We start from the raw sequence: 16483 nt of genomic DNA, 5'->3' as shown, positions 1-16483 counted from the left end.
AGACATGAACCAAGGACCTCTCCTTCACCAGCTGCTCACGCTACCACGGGACCACGGCGCTCATAAACTCACGTTCTCCTTGATGTTGCCTATGTGGCCCATGGACTACTCAGTTTGTATATTTTGCTTATTTTTTCACAGTTCCACACAACTTCTTCCTGTTTTCTCAATTGATCTGTGTTCAGTTTATCAAGACCTATCCACTGTGCCAAGTTATAACTAAATCTGAGGGGGTGCGTTGGGGAGGTTCCCTTGTGAGATTATATGCATACTTTTGGCCTGCATAATTAATAGATCTTAAATGTACGAGCGATAGTTACTTATGGTAGTTCAAAAACAGACTTGCATGCTATGGGAAGTAAGGAAAGATTTGGAAGCAAACTGCACGACACGGCCAGTGAACCGAATGTCGGCCCATTGCAGTTCTTCAGAGGAGGGACAATAAGAGGAGGCGGCAACACAATAGCTAGGAGCCGTCGGGGCCTTGTTTGATGCGCTGTGGCACTGCCGGCCGAATTCCGCAACAGGGAGAGTATACTGTATCGAACACTTGCGGAAACGTTTTGTGAGATGGAGTGAGGAGGAACCTTAGCACGACCTGTCGTTGTTGGCCACACGTAGACACGTCTTCTGGAACACACACAAGAGGTTGCTGTAGAGTAAGTGTAAACAAAGTCCCTAGTCTTTGAACAACGTGGGACCCCGCTAAACGCTCAGTTCTTGCACGGAAATCTTTGTTTAAGAACGTAACTAGGGCGGACTTTTTTCATACGAAATTTTTCCCAGAATGACTGTGAACACCGCAGTGCCAAAAGGAAGTTCCCCTATTGGCCGAAGTAAGACAGAAAGAGCAAGGAACGACTTTTGCAGAGGAAACTGTCACAAAGAATTTCATTGGTTGACCGAGAAAAACATAGTCCATCGAAACGGACTGGCAATCATAGGCACGCCTTGTTAGTGGTCGAACTTCCAAGAAATAGAATCTAGCCAATCAGAGCTAAGTCCTAACCAAAAACGTGGCAAAGCAAAGGCTCCTTGAGGGACGCCGTAGCACAGATGAAAGCAAAGGCCCTAGTCTTTGAAAAAGGGCAGCTCCTGCACTAAAAACTTTGTTTTATAACATAAGAAGGACATCATCTGACTTTTCTCTCCGCCTGATCGCCTGGCAGGGATTTTCCGTCTTTTCCTTATGAAGCCAACTTGGAAGGAAAGACGCTGGCACTACCGCCGTGAGGTCTCTGCATTTCTGGCCCTACAGCTATAATATGGTGAGACCAATCTTTTTCTACATTAGATATGGGGTATTGAAATCAGTTACATCTTTGAGCTTTACTCTACCGGCGTATCTCACAAGTCATAAAATATGTGCTTCCAAATTTCACAACAGGTGCAACGTACTATTTTCCATAGTTCTGTGTGCTGCCTTCAGCAGACCTATCCTTTACTAACTCCAGATCCCTGTGTCAGATTAACAATTTGCAGTCGGAAAGGTTGCCTTATCGCGATGTCTTTATCAAATATCGCTGAGGAATTTGCAAATTGTGGTAAGGACTAGGGGACCAAACTGATGAGGTTCAAAAATGGTTCAAATGGCTCTGATCGCTATGGGACTTAACTTCTGAGGTCATCAGTCCCCTACAACTTAGAACTATTTAAACCTAACTAACCTAAGGACATCATATCCATGCCCGAGGCAGGATTCGAACCTGCGACCGTAGCGTCGCGCGGTTCCAGATTGTAGCACCTAGATCCGCTCGGCCACTCCAGCCGGCAAACTGCTGAGGTCATCGGTCCCTAGGCTTACACATTAATTAAACTAGCTTAAACTAACTTACGTTAAAAACGACACACACACCTATACGCGAGGGAGGACTCGAAATTCCGACGGGGGGGGGGGGGGGGGGGGAGCCGCACGAACAGTGACAAGACCCTTCAGACCGCATGGCTACCCCGAACAGTGTTTGCTCAGAATTAAGCGTTTTTGTCTTAATTGTGAACTGTCGAGATGAAAAATGCAATCAATTGAATATATGAGTAAATACAAGTGCATTCACTAGCGCACTTTGAGTATTATCCATCTGTCCATAACCACGAAAATCTTTCAATATTCCTTTAACCTGACCTTCACCTCACAATTATGTGAAGATTCTTCAGATATTATATATTGTTCGGATTCCATGTTAAACTGTATGTTCCTTTCCCCAGTATGATTACTGATGTATGCTACACAGACAGAAGTTGCCAAAGCGGCTTCCAATTCAAAAATTGGAATCAGGCCATTGAAGAACAAGATATTATAATGTATTATGTGTCCGACAGTGCATTTCATTTTTCAGTCTGTGGTGTGACGAACGGTTGTGAGAAATGGATTTTTAATATGAAAAACAGTAAGCAATGGACAGTGAATTACTGTAAGATTTAGGAAAATTAACAAACATGTTAGGGAACATGAATGCAGTTATTACGACTGTAATGGAAAATTGGGAGGGACGTATGGCCAAATGAATGGACACAGATGGGCAAGGGACGTTCTCTGGTGATTGCAAGCGATCAGATAAAACCGTGGCAAAGATCTAATGAAGACATAAGACATTATAAGACGTACTGCATGACTAACATGGTTGCGTGTCACCACTTACTGATGTACAGGGAAAAGTTTAGAGGAATCCATTCTCCAACACTGTGGTGGTCAAATGGGCTGATGATAGTTATCTGATAAATATTACTCACGAAATACGTGAAATGTATTCACAGTTGCGAACAGGAACAGCCATCAGTTGTATGCAGGAGTGATAAATAACGAAAAATCACTGAAGGACAAGGAATCGAACCCGGATTCCCCGCTTTATGCGAGCGGTCACCATAACGGCTTTGGCTACCCTTACACGACTCATGGGCATACCGAAACCTGTGTCACAACCTGTGTTCGTACACACATTATGTAATACCCGTACAGTGCATGACATTTTAATAGGAAGTCGTCTTTCCCTTATACAGCTGATGGTTTTTCATATTCGCAAATGCGAATACATTTCACGTATTTCATAACGGTTGTAGTCGCTGCTGTGGCTATTTATTCCAGTATGCATGCTTGTCTGAAGGAACATCTCATCAGTCTTCTTAACAACAAAGGCACTGCAGTATCGTATTTATCCACTGATACCAGGCAGCGACATCCAATTAAAATGTACTCCTCCGCACGGGAATTAAGGATAGCTAAAACGGTAAAGTGATCGTTTGCGTTAACCGGGAAATCAGGGTTCGAATAACGCTCCATCGTTCCTTTTAACAACAGAGGCACTGTAATAACGTACTCACGAAGTAGTGACAGCAGAAACGACTTTTTTTAAAAAATATAGAGTCGCTACTAAACATGCCGGGGGGTTCTTTCTTTTATTTTATCCCCCCCCCCCTCACCCAGAACTACTACATTTTACGTGCCCCCTACCCCACCCGCGTAGGGGAAGGTTACTAAGAGGTTGGGCAGCACGGCCACTAAAACCCTGCAACACATGTGGCATCAGTTTCGAAGCAGGAAGCAGGGGCGTTCAGGAAGATATTTGTGAAGCAGAAGATGTGACTGTGTTTGTTCCAGTGTGTGTGTGTGTGTGTGTGTGTGTGTATGTGTGTGTGTGTGTGTGTGTGTATGTACGAGCACACGTGCTAGAAAGAGAGACGAAGGGAGAAGCAGATATTTGAGGTTAAGAGAAAACACACATTAAAGGTCCACCTTGGACCGTTGCCACGTTTCTCCTCCAACGCCGCTCGTGGGGATATTTCGTGTAGGCGGACAGGGGCAAAAACAAGCGTCGTGCGTGCGACTCGGTTGCGCGGTCTCGAGGATCGCATCGCCGTTCTCAATGGGAGGCAGGCGCCCGTGCAATAGCCCAGGCGATTCCGCGATGCCTCGGTGATAATATTAACCGCGCGTGGGCGAGAGGAGTGCATTCTTCTGGCCGGCCTAAAATAAACGCGCAATCGTTCTAAGTGGCAGGCAACGCTCACACAGCTACGTAAGAGTGCGCAAGGTCGTGCCGTGACCAGAAGTGGGAGCAAGTGTGAAGCGCGGCCGGTATTCACAGTGGAGCGCCTAATGCCCCCTTTCTTTTCAAACGAGCAAACGAGTCAGTTACGCGGAACAACGGCGCTTGCAGTAGCAGGTCGAGGGGCGGCGGGCGCCCGAGTGCTTCTCTCGTCTCCCCCTCCAGCTGGGGCGGTCCCCCCTCGCTCAGTGTCTCGCTCCCTCTCGCACTCGCCGCGTCACGCTCGCCTACACAGAGATACGCATATGCGAGGCGACACGTAGACGGCGCGCGCCGCGACGGAGACAGCGTATCCGGACCGTGTCGCGCCAGAGAGAGCACCAGTAGCAGCAGCAGTAGCAGCAGCGACCGCCGCACACAGTGCGCTCGAAGTGAGCCGGGCTAAGCGCTCCCTCTACTGTGGCGGCAGTGGGTCGAGATGTTAATAAGCTAATGCCTCGCAGCGGGCGCCGCGAGACGTGACAGCAAAGTGGCTTTCCGGCGGCTGGGCCGGGGACCCTGGCGTTCCGTCAACGTCGCATTTCTCAGAGTGCTCCCGCGCGACTGCGGCGGCGACGGCCGCGGTGTGGCAGGAGAGAGAGAGAGAGAGAGAGAGAGAGAGAGAGAGAGAAAGGAAGGGGCGGGCAGGCTCCAGCAGTGGCGTCGTCTCCCGTGCTCAGCTCCGCGGCAACTCTTCTCTCCGGGGCTCCAGTGGTACGTCAGTCGCCTCCTAGCACTGTGGCGACGGACGGAGGTGGTGTGTGTGCTCTTCTGAAGTGAGGCGGCAGTGGGGTAGGGACGGTGAGGACGCGAAGCGGTCAGCGGCACTGTTGTCGCTCGCGCTGTTGGTGAACGACGACGTGTAGGAGGAGGAGGCGGCGGTGGTGCTGTCGGAGGTGGTGGTGGGTTGTGACAGTGTGGTCGCGCCCGCGGTGAGGCTATTTCGGAAATAGCGCAGCGCTCGCCGCCGAGGCAGCGAGAGAGAGAGAGAGCGAGAGAGAGAGGGAGAGAGAAAGAGACGGAGATAGAGAGGGAGAGAGAGTGGGAGTCCTCTGAGTCAGGGCGCGCGTCGTCAGTCTGTCGACGGTTCGCGCGGCTGCAAGGCGGTCTCGTCCGCCGCGACGCGATACGGGGGTACTATCGCTCGCCTTCGTCCGGGCGAACGTGACGCGATAAAGTATTCCCAGCGACCGGCCGGCCCGTCCGCGGCGCGCGATACGGCCGGCTGTGTGCGGTGATCGGTGAAGGGGGCGAGCGATCGACGCCGCCGCCGTGTCTTCACGAATGCCTGACAGGACTGCGCGCGAGGCGGCTCCACGGCGATGTCGCGTCGGCCTCCGCGCTGCTGCCTGCTCCGCCTCTGCTGCTGCGGCTGGCGCCGGTGGAGGCTGCCGGTCAGTGGGCGCCGCGCGGTCGGCGTCGCAGAAGAAGGACGCAGAGGACGAAGAGGAGGGACGCGGCTGCCGGCGGCCACGGGCGTCGGCGACGCCGCCTGCGCGTTGCTGCTCTTCCTTCTCGCCGCCGTCGTCCAGTCCGCTACTTCGGACGATGTGCAGGACTTCCAGAAGATCCGTGAGTGGTGCTCTGCGTTATCTCGCCTCATACCCAGCCCCCTTCTCGGTGAATTATTTGTCCTCTTTTTAGAGGAAGGAAAATCCCATTAAGCACCTGCTATGTTTATGAAATTTGTTTGCAGAACGCTTTCAGAGTTTAATAGTTCACAATGTCTTACAAAAATGGTTCAAATGGCTCTGAGGACTATGGGACTTAACATCTGTGGTCATCAGTCGCCTAGAACTTAGAACTACTTAAACCTAACTAACCTAAGGACATCACACACATCCATGTCCGAGGCAGGATTCGAACCTGCGACCGTAGCGGTCACGCGGTTCCGGACTGAAGCGCCTAGAACCGCACGGCCACACCGGCAGGCCAATGTCTTACAACTTGTGAGAATGCTGATTTGAGGAAAACTAATATTTTCAGCCGGTGGCGACGTACAAAATACAGATTGATTCATGCAGAGAAGAAAAGAGCAACCAGCCACTTTTTATAACGCTATTTAAGTACTTAATTAGCGCAATGACCGGTTTCGAACCGACAGGATCATCATCAGACGACTTATTCCCGTTAAGGAGGGTAGGACATCAAACGGGCCGACTTGGAGCAGGAGAGGCACCACAGGAGATTTTAATTTCTAGTGCCTATACTTTTACAAGTAAACTCATAAAACTTTGTCAGCATGACCAGGAAGGATTCAGGTTCACACTCATGGCAGTGGAAGTTCACATACATAACAAAATAATTTTTTTTACATGTGAAATTTCATCACTTTTTCACTTACTATTGGCTGCATTTGTTGCTATAGGTACATTTTTCTTCACAAGTAAGAGAGATTCTTTGATGAATTTTGCATAGCATACAAACCATACTTACAGGTGTATGAAACTCTAGAATCTATTTAATTTATGAAAAAATGAATGAGCTCTTACGTTTTAAATTAGTAGTTAATTATCTCAATTTTAACCATAGTTTTTAATAGATTTGGAAAATTCTAGAGTTTCATACACCTGTAAGTATGGTTTGTATGCTATGCAAAATTCATCAAAGAATCTCTCTTACTTGTGAAGAAAAATGTACCTATAGCAACAAATGCAGCCAAAAGTAAGTGAAAAAGTGATGAAATTTCACATGTAAAAAAAAATTATTTGTTATGCATGTGAACTTCCACTGCTATGAGTGTGAATCCTGAATCCTTCTTGGTCATGCTGACAAAGTTTTATGAATTTACTTGTAAAAGTATAGACAGTGGAAATTAAAATGTCCTGTGGTGCCTCTCCTGCTCCAAGTCGGCCCGTTTGACGTCCTACCCCCCTTAAGATACCTTCCTCTTGTAATTTACATTAGTTTTCACTTTTTATTCCCCCTTCAACTTCAGCACAACCACAAGGAATTTTCATCGTATGGGGGAATAAAAAGTGATCACTTATGTAAAATACAAGAAAAATGTTTCTGAACTTGAACTAGACGTCTGATGATGAACCTGTCTGTTCGAAACCGGTAACAGAGCTATTTATGGAAATTAGTAGTATTACAAAAAGTGTCTGGTTGCTGTTATCTTGCCCGCATCTCGTGGTCGTGCGGTAGCATTCTCGCTTCCCACGCCCGGGTTCCCGGGTTCGATTCCCGGCGGGGTCAGGGATTTTCTCTGCCTCGTGATGGCTGGGTGTTGTGTGCTGTCCTTAGGTTAGTTGGGTTTAAGTAGTTCTAAGTTCTAGGGGACTTATGACCACAGCAGTTGAGTCCCATAGTTCTCAGAGCCATTTTTTTTTTTTTTTTTTTGCTGTTATCTTCTCTGCAATAATTAACCTGTTACTTGTAACAATTGATCATAAGTCGTGGTTGCACACATCTGTATCAACAAATGTATTACACAACCAGTTTCAGTCTTAAACATAGTCGTTTGTACTGTGACATTGTCATCAGATGTGTGGCACCTTATGATAGCTGTTAAGCAACATATTACAAACCAGCATCTCCTTTCAAGTATAGCTACCTTATAAGAGGTGTGATCAAAAAAATACGGTGAAAAATTTCATTAAAAGTAAAATAATACGCTTATATGGAATTTGATTTAGTCCCCTCCAAATTCCTTTCCATAGCTAGCAATGCCCTTGGCGCATCGTTGAATCCATGACAGGAAGCACTTCTGGAAGGTTTCTTTCCGAAGGGCGTTCTGCTGCATTGTCGTGGCTGTCTCTGTGTGAGGAATGGTGTTGAAACCTTTACCTTCACACACAGTTTTAATTTTTGGGAAGCGCCGTAAGTCGCACGATGCTAGATATGGTGAGTAAGGCGGATATGGACGGACAGGAACGCATTTTCCGGCCAAAAACTCGCGAATAGAAAGCGAAGTGTGGCACGTTGCGTTGTCGTGATGAAGAAAGAAGCCGTTGGCACATTTTTGTGGTCTCTTTCTTCGTACATCGTTTCGCAATCGATGCAGTACTCTCATGCAAAATTGGGCGTTGCGGCTGTTCCCCTGGGAACGAACTCTGTTCGTAGTATGCCGTCAATATCGAAAAAAATGTAATGATTATGACTCTGATAATCGATTCTGACTGACGTGCCTTTTTGGGGCGAGGAGATTCACAGACTTTCTGTTCGTCTCAGGGTCATGGCCACAAACACAAGTTTCAACTCCAGTTACAATTTTGGACATGATGTCCGGATCCAAATGAACACGATCCTTCAACTCCGTGCATACTGACACACGTTTCTCCTTCTGTTCACCACTCAACAGTCTGGTATAAAATCTTGCACTCACTCGTCTCATATGAAAATTATCATTTAAAATGCTTTGCACGGACCCTAACGAGATGCTAAGTCCATCAGCAAGCTCTCGAATAGTTATTCGCCTGTCTGAAGGAAAAATTTTTCTCACTTCTTCAACGTTTTCTTCTTTTTTGGGGTTAATGCATTTCCCGAACGTTCCTAGTCTTCTAAAGGCTCATTTTCGTTTTCAAATCGATCATGCCACTAGCAGTCTTCAGCGTTACACCGTTATCGCCATACACCATTTTCAAAATGTCATTATTTTCTTTGGCACTTTTTTGCAACAAAACTTACATGTTTACGCGTTGTTCAAAATAAATGATGCGCGACAGACACGATAAACACAACATACCTGCGTTGGTTGGCAATGACATGTTAGTACTTGGCGCTTCCTGTCTCAGCGGATAACGCTATCGGACAAATTACATTATATGGCTTTCGCGTCAGAAGTTGATGTTAAAAAAATTCATTCACGGCATTTTTTGATCACGCCTCGCATGTGATCCGAATTTATAGGTGAATGGAGATGCTGGTGCGTAACATCATGCTTGATAGTGGTAATGGATCGTTACACTTCTGATTGCGATGTCACAAACCCTCTGAAGATCGTCTGTGTATGATTGAAACTGGTTGTATAATAAAGCGAATAATGCACCTGTATATAACCATGACTTATCAACGGCTTAGTAGTTCGCTGCATTGTACAAAGCGCCTGTTTCACAATTGGAGGCAAGACGCCCGAGGGCGCCGTAACCCCTTATAACATAACGAAGAACCACAGATACCGTCTAGATGACTTTTCATCCATGTCTGGAATACCAGGTCTTCACCTTTGTCACATTGTTTTCAGACCCAATAACTCATGACTCCATTTTCACTCTTCTGACGAGCTGCAATTCGCTGTAATTACACACTAGAACTGAGGATGATCGGATAGAAAGACACAAACAGTCCAAATACACATAATAATTATTTCTGTCTGTATTTTATCAACACCCATAATCTATTAGGATAATACTTTGGAGGCGGTATGCTGACAAATTTCGTGCACATTGTAGCTTCGTGGTGGATTTGCGCCCTCTACATAATTCTATGTGCAGTTGCAGGCCCACTGTGATCAGCCACAATGTATAAATACGCCAAGATGAATTTGCTCTTTTTCCAGATAATTTATTTCAGTCCATTTGGCGCAGTGGAACAGAACCTAGTATTGTAATTTAACACTAAAAAACGGACCTATGCTGCACTAGGCTCTTTTTTTGGTTTCTGAACCATTAAAGAGCATTGGGCAACCTGCGATGTTGTTTTCAATATTAACTCTCTTTTAATACTGGAAATTGTTAACTGAACGTATGGGTCTTCCCGAGTTGGACTCGAACCCGTAATAGTACTCCGTCTGGAACGTTACAGGAATTAATTATTTATTTCACAATATCGACATCCACCTATGTGCTATTCGTAAGTGATAACTGCAACAAAATGCAATATACTGCTTAAATCTGTTAAACCTTTTCGTAGAAAGTATGACACCTTCAGCTGTGTTTATAGACCTTAGTTTATATGCAATCCATTGCTGTGTTATATTACATAATCTTCAAGCCCCTCCATGAAACCAGATGAACATTTGGATTCTGTGTTGTCGTCGTTACAATGGCATGATAATCTTGTATCATAGAGGCACCTAAGTATATTGTAATGTAACAACGAATCTGATTGCATATAAAATAAATCCTACAAATACAATCGAAGCTGTCACCCCTACTCTGTAAAAATAATGTAAAATCTGTTGTACAATGATGCATCCTAGTATGTAGACGATTCAACTGTGCAGATAAATTGTGTTCAATATCTTTCATCTTTTCAGTAAAAAAATTAATTGTTCTTTTTTGCAGTATTTTGTGTGTTCTATTGAATGGCTCCTCCTGGTGCACCAAAAACTGTACAAGAGAGTGGTTCAGGACATTTTCGAGTGTTCAGAACTCGACAACAGAAACAATTTCGTCAGAACAGCTTTGAAGGCACGAGAACGATCTAAGGGCCGAAAACAAAAGCTATTAGCGACATGTGCAGATGACTTGTGCCGAAGAAACTATGTTACTATGTTGGACGCAGAAACCAATAAATAAATCGAGTAACGGTCCAGTTGGACCACATTGTCGTATCTGAAACCGTGTAAGATTGTGGACGTAGGTAAACAGAAAGTAGCCGTAAGAGCGCTTTTTACGGGAAACGCTCTTACCGTTAAGACGTCCAGCAGCTGTGCTGCAGAAGAGTTTCCTAGGAGTTTCGAAAGCTAATGTCACGTTCTTTCTACCAGATACCTAAATGCGTAAAGGTTTTAGCAGGGAAAGGCACGATACTTATTGAGTTCCAATCCCGTTTACAGTTTTAATCCATCAAAATGTTGCACAGTAACTATCCCCTTCGCGACACTAACGGTATTAAGACCTTAGGTGCACACCGAAATGTGTTTGAAATACGGTGAAGTCAAAAATGTAGAGCTTGAGGCAATAAATACATCACAGTTAAGAAACTTCAACATCGCAGCGCGTCAGCAATCGTTGGTTAATATATTAAAAAACTAGAAACCCGTCTCGATTGCGAAAAAGCACCTGTGTTAAGCTAGGTTTCGGCATAGATAACTACACCTTCTTCAGAACAATAAAACCCAGAAGTGCCTAAGAAGACCTTTGTGAACGATTAAAAGAACACCATAGCTATACATTTATAAACGGAAAAAAAGGGAAACACAAACAGTACATGTATACAAATTCTAAACCGTTACTTAACTCTTTGCGACCATTTGTAGCTGCAGTTTATGGCGGGTCATGGCCGATCGAACATAGGTTGGTGTGAGGTGGAGGTTACACCATTAAGTTAAGTAACGGTTTAGACTTTGTACACATGTACTGTTTGTGTTTCCCTTTTTTTCGTTTATGGATGTATAGCTATGGTGTTCTTTTAATCATTGACAAAGGTCTTCTTAGGTACTGCTGGGTTTTATTGTTCTGAAGAGGGTGTAGTTATCTACGCCGAAACCTAGGTTAGCACTAGGTTCTTTTTCGCAATCGAGGCGGGTTTCTAGTTTTTTAATACATCAAAGTTACCAAAGAAAACACAAGTTATGCACGATTAGGAGAAACAATAGTGAAGACTTCTAAACAAACAATTCCGGGAAGCGAAGATTACTAGACAAACAATTACATGGGAGGCAATACTTCCAAAGACAGTCTTATGCTCACGTAAGACGTTGATCGAACTCCCCCCCCCCCCCCCCTTCGCTGTCCAATGATGAAATTTCGAACTACGTGAAAAAAAAGAAATACATCCTACGTGAAATATTTCTGATCAATTTCAACAGTTATTAGAGATTTTCATGAAGTATGTTGCAACAAGTCTGCATAAATTGATTTCAGAATTGTTTAAAAGTATATTAAAAACCGAGAAATGTCAAATATGTAGTTCACGTACTCCTAGAAGAACATTTACTCTTAATTTGTCAAGCATCTGAAGCGCAAATTAATATCACAAGTGATGCAAGAGTGAATAAGTAACACAGTCTGCATGAAGATAACAGAAAACTGTACTTAACCTCTTCTGATTCACTAACATCTGTCTGCAGTAAAATTTAACAACTCATCTATGTTTATATGTGTTCTACAGTGGTTATAAAAATGAGTTTCTTCATATTATAACCATTGTAAAACGAAGCATTCACCATGAAATTAATAAAATACTCGAAAGAGAATTATGCTAACGGAAATACGAGTAGTTGAAAGCGAGAACATGGTTTCTGTGCCTCTTGATATTTGTAAGGCGTTTGATTTAGTGTTTCTTCAAGACGCTGCGACGTCTACGAAACTTTGACAACTTTATAAATGTTGAAGGTAACTCGAATACTGGCCAGATTGTTACAAATTGTATCTCCTATTGTGTCTCATTCTAGTAGCACTATAGTCTATGATATTAACACCGCCAGTCACTTCTGTAGGTGATCCACTAAATTACAACAATTACGCAACAAATCTCCACTAACAGCCATACAGTATTTGATAAGAAATCATCCTTGAGACTGACAGTAAGTGAAAAATCTGGGCGAAAATTTTATGTCTTTTGTAAGGCAAACCAAAATTTATCTTTATACAAAGGAGGTAACTTCAACAAGAAATGTAGCACATAACTTGAAATGACTCAAGAGCAGAGAAGCAGTTTCATTCTCTGCCAGAATGTTATGGAACTGCTATTAATTATACTAAAGTTACGGCTTGCGAAGGGCTATAATATTGCTCCTCCTTACGGGATCCGTCCGAGGTATCCTAAGAGGAAATACCGGACGCGTACGAGTGCACAGTGCAACAAAACGAAAATGAAACATGTTTAGTACTAAGCCAGAACGCTATATATTTATATGCACAGCACATGTAGAAATACACACACATACAGTGAATACGAGTATTTTTAGCTAATACTGGAGTATTGCGGTGAATTTAACTACTACTATTTCTTTCTGCAGGTAATCTTCGATGTCTCCTTGATATAGAATATTTTGTCTACTGCAATGGTAGATGCAAACTTTCAGCTTGCTAATAAATAGCGTTAACCAATTCATAATGAAACGGTTTCCCCCGGAGCGCTAAGTAGTGGTAAAGCGATGACTCTGGCTGTACACTGCTAACGGAACAACATCTTAACAGACGAACATTCCAAGAGTTTACTTTGAAACTGGTAGCAGTAACAGTGTCAGGACAAGGTCACTTAGCCTATATGAGAAACAGGCGAGTATCAGGATCAACAAGTGTGGTTATGCAATCGGATGATATAAATAAGTGGGGAAAACATTGTTCTTCAGACGCTGACAGAGATGCAAGCAGCTTTGACAAACATTTTCTGGAGATTAAAAAATACTCAGAAAGATGCAATTAGAAATCCCGGTGGCACTACCCAGGCGTTCAAAATTGGGACTACCGGCGAGGAAGTGTCATAAACGTTCTTCAGAGCCGTTTACCTTATGGCAAAGTGCAGGCCCGTATTAATGTGAGAAAACAAATTTTGTCGCTTTATATGTTTTCTTAGGGGAAACGGCAGACCACAACTCTTAAACGCCTCACAAATGTTCCAAAACCTTCATAAATACCTCGACCAAGTCGCACAAGCATTTCTCGTAAAATTTATGTGGCTCGACATTTATAAAACAGTGAACATGTAGTTCTACTACCAAAACACCTTCCTTTAGTACCGTATTACCAGCATACCAGCACTTAGAGGTGTGAATACATCTGCATATCTGAAGCCATGATTCATCTTTCTATCCTCTCTGAAGATAGTATCAATTAAAAGTAAATTAACACTGAAGAGACATCCAGCTTTAAGAAACCTTCCTTTCGTAAATACCTAAATACATACTTGGAATATACACAAACAGAGACCAATATCCTACAAGACAATTTAATTTGTAAAACATTTATATCTCTCAGCTAACAATCTCGTTTCCTATGTTGGTTTAAGAGTCACACCTTTACCAAGTGTTTAACGTCTGCGCAAGACACACTTCTATCTTCTACATTCTATATTTTGTTGCTATAGTTTCCACACTGTTATCTTAATATTAATAAATCTGAATAATATCCTATCCAAATTATATTATTCTATATTTTCTAACCTATGTAACACTTTCCATAACTAATCTTCATAAATTCTGTGCATGAGTACTTGTCTTCATTCAGTGATTCATCGAACATAGTGCCTCTGATGCGGTTACTGAAGTGTAAAATACCTAGCGGAAATAGTTGTATTGGTCTTTGTTGATTCGTCACTACGTGGAACTAAAGCTAGCAACTGAGAACAGCGTTAACAGCCAGTAAATATAAAAAGTGCGTCCCTACCACTGGATGCAGCATTTGACAGAGATACACAGTCGTATGGCCAATATAAAAGTTGTTAGTTATCAGTGAATAATTACCTTATGATCAATGTACACCTAATAATATCTCTAGGGAAGTGTTTATGGTTGAATTACGAGTAGAATATAGTACTTTCGATACGTTTTCATACCGAAAACTTTGTCCATGAACTATCCAAGGTCGACAGTTGTGTCATACTGGCCCTCCTCTTCTGAAATCGCAGATTACTTGTAAACGTTTGCTTTCAGGCCGCCATCACTGATTATGTTATCGATGTTAGTCCTAAATTAAAGGTACAAAAATTTAGCAACACTATTAAGACCTGTGGCACTGTATCGCAAAAACTGATTCCTGACTGGAAGCACGTGTAAGTCCAGTTTCTGTAATATTGCGTTTTCTAACTAGCTTCGAAAGTCAGTGCCGTAAGTGGATACTTAAAATAAAGGATGAATCGAGAACTACACTAAATGTTAACTCCAGAACAAATTACAGCGAGCTCCTTTGGAGAAATACAGTACATTCAACTCAAAAAATGGCAGCCCAACACAAAGGATGGTACACTGTTATAAAATGGCATGTTTGTTAATATGATGAAATACTGGATAAGCACTGTGTATTTCGGACCGGAAAATAAAATAATAAATTAATGTTTAGATTCGTTGAGGATTAAAACTGCAAAACCATGAAGACATGTAATTCCTTAAACAAAAAAGCAGTCCAGATCGCAATGTATTATGTATATTTAATTCCGGCAACTGCTTAGACAGTTCGTGAAAGGTAGCAGTTGTTACTCAAACAGCTCTGTGACCGGCTCATCATGTCATCTAGAGCCTCTGGTCTGAAGATAATAGTATGGACAGAAACAGATTACTAGAAGAAATAAAACCACACAATTTATTGCGTTCTGAGCTGCCTCTCTCTCAAAACATTTAGTTCGGTCACTGTGGTTTCTCATATAAGTCAAAAATTATAACCGTGTAATTGATATTAAGTGTATATATTGTTGAATATCCAAATGCCCGGTATCCCAACTCAGCTGTACAAAGTAGGAGTCAAGCCATCTACTTTGTACTTATAAGGAACGATTATGCAGCGGCTTTCTCGTTCAGCAATCGCATTTGCATGTTCTTTGTGAGATCATCATACTCATCGTGTGTGAAAAACACAAATCGACCAGCACGTGTCGGAATTCGACGTTGGCGAGCTCACGGCCTATCGACACTGCAGTTTATCGATACATGGTATTTCAACTCGCGTTGGCCGGAATCTTACGACTGTCATACAAGTATGCAATCGATTATTTCTGGAAATTCATCCTAATCACCATAAAGTATCTCAGCGTTATAATCTATCACAAGGCCTTAGACGACTAGCGGCAGAACGGACAGATGTATTTACCACTCGGCCGTGCCTTAACCTACAAACGAGTCATGTACCTTCATGATGTGCGAGATAGTCATAGTAAAAGTTTTTCAGCGATCCAGTCGAGGACCACAAAATATTTATAAATCAGGTTAATAATTTCAGCCAGCAGTGACCATCTTCAAAGCTAATACGAACAGTAGTGGCTAAGCGTGGTAACATTGCGCCGACGCGGACTCTTCGAGTATTTGCTGCACTAAATAATTATAAAAAGCATTGTTATTAAGCTATTTTTAAACGTGTACAGGTGTTATAAATATAATATAAGTGTTGTTGAATTAGTGGAAGTGTTAGTGAAGTATAAAGTAAGATTAAACGGGGTAAGAAGCGTATTTTTCTTCTCGCGCCTGTAGCACGAATCCTAGGCCTAATTTCACGCGCGCGAATCGTAAGTAAGCAGTGAATTAAACCTATAGATAAACGTTTCCAGTTGGTATAAATATAATATAAGTATTGTTACATTAGTGGAAGTGTTAGTGAAGTGTTAAAGAAGATTAAACGGGGTAAGCAGTTTATTTTCCTTCTCGCGCCTATAGCACGGATTTTAGGCTTAATTTCACGCGCACGTATCGTAAGTAAATAGTGAGTTATATGTAATCACCAGTTTTTTTTATTCATTACTCTTTCAATTTATTTATATCTGCCTGAATAGCTTCTAGGGTCCTTTGTTTACGTTTTAGTCACTACTTAAATCAGCTTATACGATTTCTGTTTTTACCATGAGTGAGAAGTGTGTGACATGCCGTAGGATCGTTAGTTCCGGGGTATGGTGTGATGGGTGCTGTTGTTTCTTTCATTGGGGCG

The 16483-nt window shown here is 42.9% G+C and overlaps 1 protein-coding gene across 1 annotated transcript in view; it reads left to right on the top strand.

Moving 5' to 3' along the window:
• Positions 1–4892: 4892 nt before the first annotated feature.
• LOC126260504 (hemicentin-1-like) overlaps positions 4893–16483 on the top strand; it is a 1544736-nt gene continuing 1533145 nt past the window's right edge. Inside the window, exon 1 of the mRNA XM_049957834.1 lies at positions 4893–5594. Coding sequence (XP_049813791.1) covers positions 5345–5594 — 250 coding nt within the window. The 5' untranslated portion in view covers positions 4893–5344. The remainder of the gene's footprint in view (positions 5595–16483) is intronic.

This window comes from Schistocerca nitens, chromosome 5 (genome assembly GCF_023898315.1).
Source record: "Schistocerca nitens isolate TAMUIC-IGC-003100 chromosome 5, iqSchNite1.1, whole genome shotgun sequence".
NCBI lineage: Eukaryota > Metazoa > Arthropoda > Insecta > Orthoptera > Acrididae > Schistocerca > Schistocerca nitens.
The sequence above is the reverse complement of the archived record's forward strand: the minus strand, read 5'-3'. Positions and strand labels throughout refer to the sequence as shown.